Source organism: Somniosus microcephalus, chromosome 10 (assembly GCF_052327205.1).
Source record: "Somniosus microcephalus isolate GS21.2 chromosome 10, FLI_Smic_1.0, whole genome shotgun sequence".
Lineage (NCBI taxonomy): Eukaryota > Metazoa > Chordata > Chondrichthyes > Squaliformes > Somniosidae > Somniosus > Somniosus microcephalus.
The window spans coordinates 87,176,876-87,187,406 of NC_140996.1; the positions used below are offsets into that span (position 1 = coordinate 87,176,876).

General features: G+C 52.2%; 1 protein-coding gene across 1 annotated transcript; it reads left to right on the top strand.

Moving 5' to 3' along the window:
* Positions 1 to 3,034: 3,034 nt before the first annotated feature.
* On the top strand, positions 3,035 to 9,881 carry LOC147111568 (uncharacterized). Its single transcript, XM_085999916.1, has 3 exons — positions 3,035 to 4,037; positions 8,451 to 8,613; positions 8,773 to 9,881. The coding sequence occupies exons 2-3, from the start codon at positions 8,550 to 8,552 to the stop codon at positions 9,399 to 9,401; spliced, it is 693 nt and encodes a 230-aa protein (XP_085856042.1). The 5' UTR covers positions 3,035 to 4,037; positions 8,451 to 8,549; the 3' UTR covers positions 9,402 to 9,881.
* The last annotated feature ends 650 nt before the right edge of the window (positions 9,882 to 10,531 follow it).

Sequence of the window (10,531 nt, forward strand, 5' to 3'; positions counted from 1 at the left end):
CCTTGGGGGTCGGCCTGCACCAGCTCTGGCCCTCGAGGGGCCGGCTGATGACTGCTGCAACTCTGCTTGGGTGGCAGCAGTCTGTCCAGCGGCTCGTGGCAGCTGCAATGGCGGAGTGGCAGTGTCGGCTGCAGGAATGGTGCCAACCTGACAGATCGCAGGTGCTCGCTGGTCGCCTGATACAGTGGCACTCGCACGGGCCAGCACTGCAGCATGCGCAGCAAACAGCTGAAGAACAGACTGCTGGGCTGCTGCTGCGCGGCGAGTGCCCTGGCGATGCTTGGCTGATCCAGCGAGGGTGGCAGCAGTTAGTGCCCGTGTGGCCCTGGTCTGTGTCCGCATGACAACAGCCAGTGAATGGACGGCACGACTGAGCACTTGGCTCGAAGCCGCCTGTGCTGCCGCGAAGTCCTGTAGACTCCTGGCCTGTGCTGCACTGAATTGATCCAGACTCCTGGCCTGTGCTGCTCCAAATTGCTGCACGCTCCTTGACAAAGACTCAATGGAGTCAGGCATCCTTGCCACTGCAGCCATGAGCTCATTGTGCCTGCGCTCAGCCTGGACGGCCATTTCCTCCAGGAGCCGCACCTCCTCTGCGCTGACCGTCGCAGGACTGGAGGCCGCACTCGCCCTCTGGGGAGAAGTCCGCCGGGCTTCCCCACCCCTCCCGCATTGCTGCAGACCGCTGGGCCCCGGAGCTTCACTCTCCTCCGACCCTTCCCCCTGGCTCCCCTCCAGGGAAGACGTGTCCCCTTCATCGCCATGGGCTGGCGCAGCTGAGGGTGGCACTGATGGGCCGGCTTCCTCTTCCTCCTCCTCTAATTCGGAAGCGCTGACAGTGGCAGCTTGAGGGCCCGCCTCCTCACCTGGCGATTCACCATCTGAAAGCAGGAAGGCACAAGAGTAGCTTTAGAGTGAGGACAGGGCGGCAGTGAGGGAGGCATGAGTGCTGCCATTCACTGCATTGGTCGGACAGTGGCAAAGGATGCTGATCTGAGGCGCAAGTGGAACGAGAGAGGTCAAAAAGGTGATGCCCTTACCATTGGTGCCCAGAACAGGGTCGGCATCTCCACTGGCGACGGGGCCAATCAGCCGGCCTGCCATAATGCGCTCCACACACTGATCGAGGTCGGAGAGCTCTTTGACGTCAGGACGGCCTCCCCCGGTCTCAGTTCGTTTCCGCCGGTTGTGCGCCACCTTGGCCTGCAAGAGAAAGGACGGCCTCTAAGTACAGTGTGAAGCCCTGATCTTGTCTGCACTGCCTCCCATGGTCGAATAGCTTGTACAGTGTGAAGCCCTGATCTTGTCTGCAATGCCTCCCATGGTGGACTGGCCCTGACAGTGTGAAGCCCTGATCTTGTCTGCAATGCCTCCCATGGTGGACTGGCCCTGACAGTGTGAAGCCCTGATCTTGTCTGCAATGCCTCCCATGGTCGAATAGCTTGTACAGTGTGTAAAGTGCTGAATGTGCAAGTGATTTTCATGCCAGTCCCATAGCTGCTGGATGAGGGCTGGCCATTAGGGCTTTCAGGTCCCTTTGCCCATAAAGTGAGGTGCACATGCAGGGATGAGGAGGACACTGGAAAGGGTACTCACCCTGACAACCCGAGTGAGGTCGTTGAACTTTTTCCGGCATTGCACAGGAATCCTGGCAACCACGCCGTTGGAAGACACCCTGTTTGAGACTTCCCTCCAGGCTTTCCGGTAGGCGCTGGGCAGCGGCCTCTTGCCACCTTCTGGGAACAGAACATGGCGCCTGCGCTCCACTCCGTCAACCAGCACCCTCAGGTCACCGTCGCTGAAGCGCTGCGCTCTCTCCCTGGCCTTCTCCATAGCCCTGGGCGTTGTGCAGATGAAGCTGAAGTGGTCAGGCCTAGGTTGAGGGCTGCAGTGTGCAGGGCGTGGCAGGCAAACAAATCCACCCTCCCCCTTTAAGAGCTGACCGGCGCCAGAGTGTCTGCCGTCAATCAACAACTCGCCGCACCTGCGCTGCGCCCGGCCTCGGGGGTATCGCTCAGCACCACCGGCTTAGCGCCTAAAGATAGTCATGCATCGCCTGTTTTAGTGCAGCAGCAACCTCTTGGGGCGATGCGACTGAATATCGGCGAAGGTGGCGCGACTTTGCGCCGGGCGCAAACTTTAGCGGCCGCCCGACTTTAGCGCCCCAAAAGTGGCTATACTGAATTTCTCGGCCTTTGAGACTTGCTAAGGACATGATAAGTGTAAGTTCTTCCTTGTTCTTTCATTCACAATTATTTCTTATGACTGTCCAAGGAGTCTGTCCTGGCTGTATAGCATTTGGGGCATTCCGAGGTTGTGAAAGATAAATGCAATTCCTTTCTTTTTTTCTTTCATGTTGGCAATCAATTATTCAAAAATTTAAAATTCAGCCTGTCCAAGAAAGACAGGTTAAAATTTTATAGAAGATGGACTGATTCTTTGTCAACCTTTAATCACATGTGGGTAGATACAATGGCCCAGAAATTCGGGTCTCCACGGGTGAGTACGCACGAGGTACTCACCCGTAGGCCGAATGGAAGTGCCAGTTTTCTGCATGCACTGCGCATGCGCGGGAAACTGGCACTTCCGATCCTCTGAACAAAGAGGTTCAGAGGTCGAATGCACGCGCAGGAGAGGCTGCGCGTGCGCTTTGAACTTAGTTTTTTTTGCAGGTTTTCCCGGGATCGTAAGCCTGCAGTATTTAGAAATGTAAAAAGCAGGCATAAGGCCTGCTTTTTACAAGGTAAGTGGTCAATTAATGAAAATTAAAACATTTTTTCCACAGGTTTATTATTTTTAAATACTTTAAAGCAAGGTAAGTTTATTTTTAGCCCCGTTAGAATATAATATTATTTTTTTCAAAAATTTAAATTATTGTTTAAAATAGTTATTTAATGTAATTTACAGTTTATTTAAAAAGTGTGATTTAAAAAAAAAATTATTTGAAGGTTTACTGCTATTTTGGGGCCGTAGTATTTATAAATTTTGACAGGTCTTCCTGTCAATCTTATGAATGGGCCTTTCCCTCCTCCGATTGGCTGCCCATGGCTCACGTGATCCCAGGGGACACATCGCACTAATTGTGCCCCTGGGACACGCAAGCCCAGCGTGCCGGCAGCTGGGCCAGGCCTCGGAGTGGAATTCCACGGGGCCCTGCAGCTCAACTGTCGGCGCGCAAGTTAAGTGCAGGTCGGGGGCTTGCACCCACGGGAAGCCCCCGACCCGAATTTCTGGGCCAATCTCTTAAATATATGAGCGAAGAGTTTCCATTCGGTTGCGTTGTTTTTTCAGCACAATTCGCCTGAAATTGGCTAAACCAGCACAAAAGAGCGCAAAATTTCAAGCGCAAATTACAGCCAATGAAAATTGAGTTTCCATGAAAAAAACACTCTGTTGGAAACGGGCCCCGCCTTCAAAACTGGCGCCAGATCGAATGAATCATCATGGTGAGTTTTTGCTGATTGCACTCGTGGGCCATCCAGGAGCTTCTTAAAATTAAGTTGTTTTTTTAGCCACAAGAACACTAGTCGGCACCATTTAAAAGCTTTCGGGGGCAATTTTACCCAGATACTTTAGGCGCTAAAGAGCCTCCGAGATGTCCAAGATGGGGTCTTGAGCTGCAACTCCAGTTTAGCCCACCTATAGCGCAAGAGGTCATCTTCTAATGGAGTTGAAACGCACGCTAGGAACAGCTACCCCACGGATCGTTAAGGCTCTGATTGCCAATTAAATTAGTTTCTCGAGCTCATTAACGAGGCTGCACATCATTTTGCTGGCTAGCACTACAATTAACAACTTCTCTTAACAGTGACCAGCTGAACAGGAGTAAAGAAGTCATTGTTGACGATTTCGAGCACTACTTAAAACCATGCCCAGCTTTCACTGTTCACTTGCAGCTGAAGATCGACTGACTAGACTGCATTTGAAGAGGGCTTTTGAGCCATATCAGGAGACTTTCTGCAACACTTTGACAAGACTTCCTCAGTACTCTATCAAACTGTTTCCTGGAGATTGCCTGAGGACTTCGGCTAAAGAGAGTGAGTGCGGTGCTACTGTACCTTATTGTAAACCTTATAAGAATCACCAGGAGAAAGGGAGTGCTTGGTCAAGGGGCTATTTCTAGGAGTGCCCCTTGGTCTGGAGGAGGAATGGGAGGAGGAGGTGAGGCCAAACAGAGCAGCACCAACTGATGGAGAAGAGAGGGTGAGGAGGGCTCTCAGCAGGAGGCTCTATCCACCCAGGATCTTCAGAGAGCACTACTCCTACATTCATCTGACCCAAGCATGAGGAAGTTGCACTTTACCAAGGAGGTCAGCACAGAGTTCTGTGGCCTTATGGAAGAAAGACTTAGGCCTCACAGCACAGCAAGAACTGCAGTGCCTGTAGCAGTCAAGGTCATAGTAGCACTTAATTTTTATGCTACTGGAACCTTCCAGGCTGCCATATGTGATATCAGTCACATATCACAATCTTCTGTGCACTTCTGCATATCGGAGGTTGCTGAGGCTCTATACTCTGAGGAATAGCTATATATCATTCCCTATTGCCAGAGAACACCAGAGGCAGAGAATGATTTGAGAGGATTGCAGGATTCCCTATGGTCCAGGGAGCCATTGACTGTACACATGTGGCCATGTGAACCCCTCATTTAAATTTGGAGGTGTTCAGGAACAGGAAGGGATTCCATTCCATCAATGTGTAGCTTGTGTACGACCAGCGACCATGCATCATGCAGGTGAATGCCTGCTATCCAGGGAGCTGCTGCGATGCTTTTATAATGACAGTCAATCGTCCCACAGACCTTTGAGCCCCAATGCAATGTGTATGGTTGGCTACTAGGTGACAAGGGATACCCCCTGATACCATGGTTCATGACTCCCTTGAGAATCCCCCCAGATACTAGCTGAGCACTCATACAATGAGTGCCACTAGGAATGGTGATTGTGATGAGTATTGGCAGGTGTTTTTGTGTATGCAATGCCTCACTTGGTTGAAGAGCTGTATGCTGTGTCTGAGGTGTGAGTAGTGCCTGTGAAGGATGCAATAGTATGGGTTGTGTGAATGTCAGTGTACAGTTAGATGGTGGTGGCAGTGTGTTGAGGTTATGCTGTTGGTGGTGGAGTTATTGAGCAGTGTGTTTGTGAGGGGGACTAAATTGGATAGCCCCTGAAAATGAGCATGGGGAGTGATTTACCTCCCGCCCATTCAGTATAATGGAGGGAGCACACCAACTTTGTGCTGCCTGCTCATTACCATGATTGCTGCATGCATCCAGTGCTAAACGTGCTGTTCATTGACTGCACACATCAGCATTGGGTCCAATATCGTTACTTGCCAGCTCTACTTAAAGCTAGCCTGCACTGTTTAAAGCTAGCCTGCACCTCTTAAATGGAAGGTGCTTTGTGGCTGCTGGAGGTGGTGACATCATTCGGAATAGTGCTGTGCAACAAAGAGCAATGGCTGACCATGGGAGACAGCTTCCATTGCAGCACAAGCAGCTTCTACCAAAAATCTGAGTGCTGCATTAAAACCTTAGACTGCTCTCATGCAAGCTGAACTTGCTGCCATGCAACCTCAAACTGCTGCCATCATGGCTGTGGATACCAGTGTTCAAAGGGGTTTGCAGGGTGTCAAAGCAGTCCATCAATCTGTCCTCCAACAGATTACTGAGGCCCCACCCCAGGGGAATGGCAATGGCTTGAGGGAGTACAAACCTGCGGTCCTCTCCCTGGATGACAGCATTCGTGATCCCACCCCGCCACTCTGCCAGTGCCCTTGCTGTTTCCTGTCAGCCAGCCAGCTCAGACAGACTGCTGCTGCCCATGCTGAGATGGTACAATCCAAACCAGGCCTTCTAGACCCAGTGTTGCTTGAGGTCATACTCCAAGGCTATCTGTAGTTTCCTCCACTGAGTCAGCAGCCTTCCACCAGCCATGCTGCAGCCACTGGGGTAGCACTTTGTAGGAGCACTAGGACAGGGAAAGGCACATGGAAGACAGGCACTATGGGAATGTACAAAGGTGATTTATTTTCATTTTGTATGCAATATGGTAAGGTTTGATTTATAAATTTGGTTTGGAATGTATATTTTGTGTTGGCTTTTATTTTTGCATTGTGGCAAAGAGGACGACGTGATGGTCAGTGACAGAGGGAAAGTAAGGTGTGGGACTGTTGGTGAATAAGGAATTGGGATTGAGGTTACTAGTATCGTCCTTGAATTAGTTCTTCACGTATATCCCGAGCAGAAAGGAGCTGTCTAGTTGCAGCTTCCTCTTCCGCTGCCTCCTCTTCCTGCTCCTTAGCTTCTTGCCTGATAAGTGGTGGCAATGGCTGTTCCCTCGTGGTGGCAAAGTTGTGCAGTATGCAGCAGACCACCAGAAATCTTGGGACTCTCTCAGCTGAGTACTCGGATGAGAAAATAATTTAAAACGGATACTCCCCTCCTGATGTTGGGATTACACACTGAGGGATTGAATGCAGCGATTGCATCAATCTGCATTGATTTAAGAGTCCCTCGTTCCCCTCCACAGCAATACCCACTCCCCACCCATTGCTCACCCTATATGTAATGAATGTTAAGTAACATGAAATTAGCAGGCTCCATTGACGAAAAGAGCAGTCTCTCCCCAAGAGTGTGTAAGTAGAAAATTCTTTGTATAACTTCTATTATCTTCCTTAGAAACCAGCATACAATCGATCTGTCTGTGCAAAGCATCTTCCAACTATCAATGGATGTTAAAGATAAAGGGGGAGATAAAGTTGCTAAGCAATGTTGTTGGCTTATTTTAGAATATGCCTGTTCCCTGATGGTAGCCCTATCAATTGAGTCCTCCCTTACCCTATGAAAGGGAAATCCTGTTTGCCAAACCTAATAGGGTTTTTTGAGGTTGTAACCAGCAGGGCAGATAAAGGGGAAGCATGGCTGTGGTGTATTTGGATTTTCAGAAAGCATTCAATAAGATGCCACATGAGATTATTACACAAAATTAGGGCTCGTGGGGTTGGGGGTAATATATTAGCATCAATTGAGGATTGGTTAATGGACAGAAAACAAGAGAAATAAACAGGTCATTTTCAGGTTGGCAGGCTGTAACTAGTGGGGTACTGCAAGGATCAGTGCTTGGGCCTCAGCTATTTACAATCTACATCAATGATTTGAATGAGGGGACCATTGTAATATATCCAAGTTTGCTGATGAGACAAAGCTAGGTGGGAAATTAAGTTGTGAGGAGGATGTAAAGAGGCTGCAAACAATATAGACAAGTTATGTAAGTGGGCAAGAACATGGCAGATGGAATATAATGTGGCAAATGTGAAGTTATCCACTTTGTAAGGAAAATAGAAATGCAGAATATTTTTCAAATGGTTAGCGATTGCAAAATGTTGGTATTCAGAGTGACCTGGGTGTACTTGTACACAAATCATAAAGTTACCATGCAGGTACAGCAAGCAATTAGGAAAGCAAATGGTAGGTTAACCTTTATTAAAAAGGATTGGAGTATAAGAGTAAAGGGCCTAGAAATTCAGTATAGCCACGTTTGGGGCGCTACAGTCGGGCGGCCGCTAAAGTTTGTGCCCGGCGCAAGTTCGCGCCACCTTTGCCGATATTCAGTGGCATCGCCCCAAGAGGTTGCTGCTGCGCTAAAACAGGCGATGCACGACTATCATTAGGCGCTAAGCCGGCGGCCCGGGGCGATACCCCCGAGGGCGGGCGCAGCGCAGGTGCGGCGAGTTGCTGATTGACGGCAGACAATCTGGCGCCGGCCAGCTCTTAAAGGGGGAGGGTGGATTTGTTTGCCTGCCACGCCCTGCACACTGCAGCCCTGAAGCTAGGCCTGACCACTTCTGCTTCATCTGTGCAACGCCCAGGGCTATGGAGAAGGCCAGGGAGAGAGCGCAGCGCTTCAGCGACGGCGACCTGAGGGTGCTGGTTGGCGCAGTGGAGCACAGGTGCCATGTTCTGTTCCCTGAAGGTGGCAGGAGGCCGCTGCCCAGCGCCTATCGTAAAGCCTGGAGGGAGGTGTCATACAGGGTGACCTCCAACAGCGTGGTTGCCAGGACTCCTGTGCAATGCCGGAAAAAGTTCAACAACCTCACTCGGGTTGTCAGGGTGAGTACCCTTTCCAGTGTCCTCCTCATCCCTGCATGTGCACCTCAGTTTATGGGCAAAGGGACCTGAAAGCCCTAATGGCCAGCCCTCATCCAGCAGCTATGGGACTGTCATGAAAATCACTTGCACATTCAGCACTTTACACACTGTACAAGCTATTCGACCATGGGAGGCAGTACAGCCAAGATCAGGGCTTCACACTGGTCAGGGCTAGTCCACCATGGGAGGCAGTGCAGACAAGATCAGGGCTTCACACTGTCAGGGCTATTCCACCATGGGAGGCAGTGCAGACAAGATCAGGGCTTCACACTGTACTTAGAGGCCGTCCTTTCTCTTGCAGGCCAAGGTGGCGCACAACCGGAGGAAGCAGCGTGAGACCGGGGGAGGCTGTCTTGACGTCAAAGAGCTCTCCGACATCGACCAGCGTGTGGAGCGCATTATGGCAGGCCGGCTGATTGGTCCTGTCGCCAGTGGAGATGCCGACCCTGTTCTGGGCACCAATGGTAAGGGCATCACCTTTTTGACCTCTCTCTTTCCACTTGTGCCTCAGAACAGCATCCTTTGCCACTGTCCGACCAATGCAGTGCATGGCAGCACTCATGCCTCCCTCGCTGCCACCCTGTCCTCACCCTAAAGCAACTCTTGTGCCTCCCTGCTTTCAGATGGTGAATCGCCAGGTGAGGAGGTGGGCCTTCAAGCTGCCACTGTCAGTGATTCAGAATTCGAGGAGGAAGCGGAAGCCGGCCCATCAGTGCCACCCTCGGCCGAGGCAGCCCATGGCGATGATGGGGACACGTCTTCCCTGGAGGGGAGCCGGGGGGAAGGGTCGGAGGAGAGTGAAGCTCCGGGGCCCAGCGGCCTGCAGCAACGCGGGAGGGGTGGGGAAGCTCGGCGGACTTCTCCCCGGAGGGTGAGGGCAGCCTCCAGTCGTGCGACGGCGAGCGCAGAGGAGGTGCGGCTCCTAGAGGAAATGGCCGTCCAGGCTGAGCGCAGGCACACTGAGCTCATGGCTGCAGTGGCAAAGATGCCTGACTCCATAGAGTCTCTGTCAAGGAGTCTGCAGGACTTCGCGGCAGCACAGGCGGCTTCTAGCCAAGTGCTCAGTCGTGCCGTCCATTCACTGGCTGGTGTCGTGCGGACACAGACCAGGGCCACACGGGCACTAACTGCTACTACCCTCGCTGGATCGGCCAGGCATCGCCAGGGCACTCGCCGCCCAGCAGCCTGTTCTTCAGCAGTTTGCTGCGCATGCTGCAGTGCTGGCCCGTGCGAGTGCCAATGTCTCAGGTGACCAGGGAGTACCTGTGATCTGTCAGATTGGCACCATTCCTGCAGCCGACACTGCCACTCCTCCATTGCAGCTGCCACCAGCCGCTGGACAGACTGCTGCCGCCCAAGCAGAGTTGGAGCAGTCAGCAGCCGGCCCCTCCAGGGCCAGAGCTGGTGCAGGCCGACCCCCAAGGGCATCTGCCGTCTCGCCATCTGACCCTCAGCAGCCTTCCGCCAGCCTTGCTGCAGCCACTGGGGTCCCATTGAGGAGGAGCTACAGGGTGGGCAGGGGCCAGCCACGGGTGCGAAAGGCATCACCCTCGCAGGGCAAAAAGTAGAAGGTCTGGCCAAATGCTTTGTGTTTGTTGAAAGACCGAGACTGGTGTATTTCTTTTTTTTTTGAAAGGCCGAGACTGTTCGTTTTGTGTTTTTTGAGGGGGCTTCTCTCCATTAGCTTGTAATGTGGGAAGGGCAGAGGTTTCCAAGTAATAAATGTTCTTAAATCGCACTGTCCATGCTTTATTTTGCAAGTCCTGGTTGTCCTGCTCGGCTGAGGGCTTGTGTAGCGGCTACATTCATCTGGTGACATTGGCACAAGCCATTCCCTAAGAGGGGGCCTAGAACCAACGTTCAATAAGCCGCCGACGGGCGGCCCTTGCACTTTCTGCCTCCCTCCTGTGCTGGTCCTCCTCCTCCTCCTCCTCGGGTGGTCCTCCAGTCTCTGGTGGCAGTGGCTGAGTCCTGCGGATAGCCAGGTTGTGCAGCATGCAGCACACGAGCACAAAATGGGAGACTCGCTCCGGCGAATATTGTAGGGCTCCTCCGGAACGATCCAGACAGCGGAACCGTTGCTTCAGGATGCCAATTGTTTGCTCAATGATGTTCCTGGTTGCTTGATGGCTGTCATTGTAACCCTCTTCAGCAGGGGTGCTGGGCGCACAGAGCGGGGTCATCAGCCAGGTGCACAAAGGATAGCCTTTGTCCCCGAGAAGCCATCCTCGTGGGTGAGGCTGGGCCTGGAACATGTCTGCCACAGAAGTCTGGTGCAGGATGAAGGCATCGTGGCTGCTGCCTGGAAAGCGGGCATTGACAGCTAGCACGAGCTGCCTGTGGTCACACACCAACTGCACGTTGAGCGAATGGTAGCCCTTC

Excerpts from the sequence above, each read along its gene's own strand:
- LOC147111568 (XM_085999916.1), top strand. The coding sequence starts at position 8,550 with ATGGCAGGCCGGCTGATTGGTCCTGTCGCCAGTGGAGATGCCGACCCT. Across the intron at positions 8,614-8,772 it reads CCCTGTTCTGGGCACCAATG|ATGGTGAATCGCCAGGTGAG; the intron begins GTAAGGGCATCA and ends CCCTGCTTTCAG.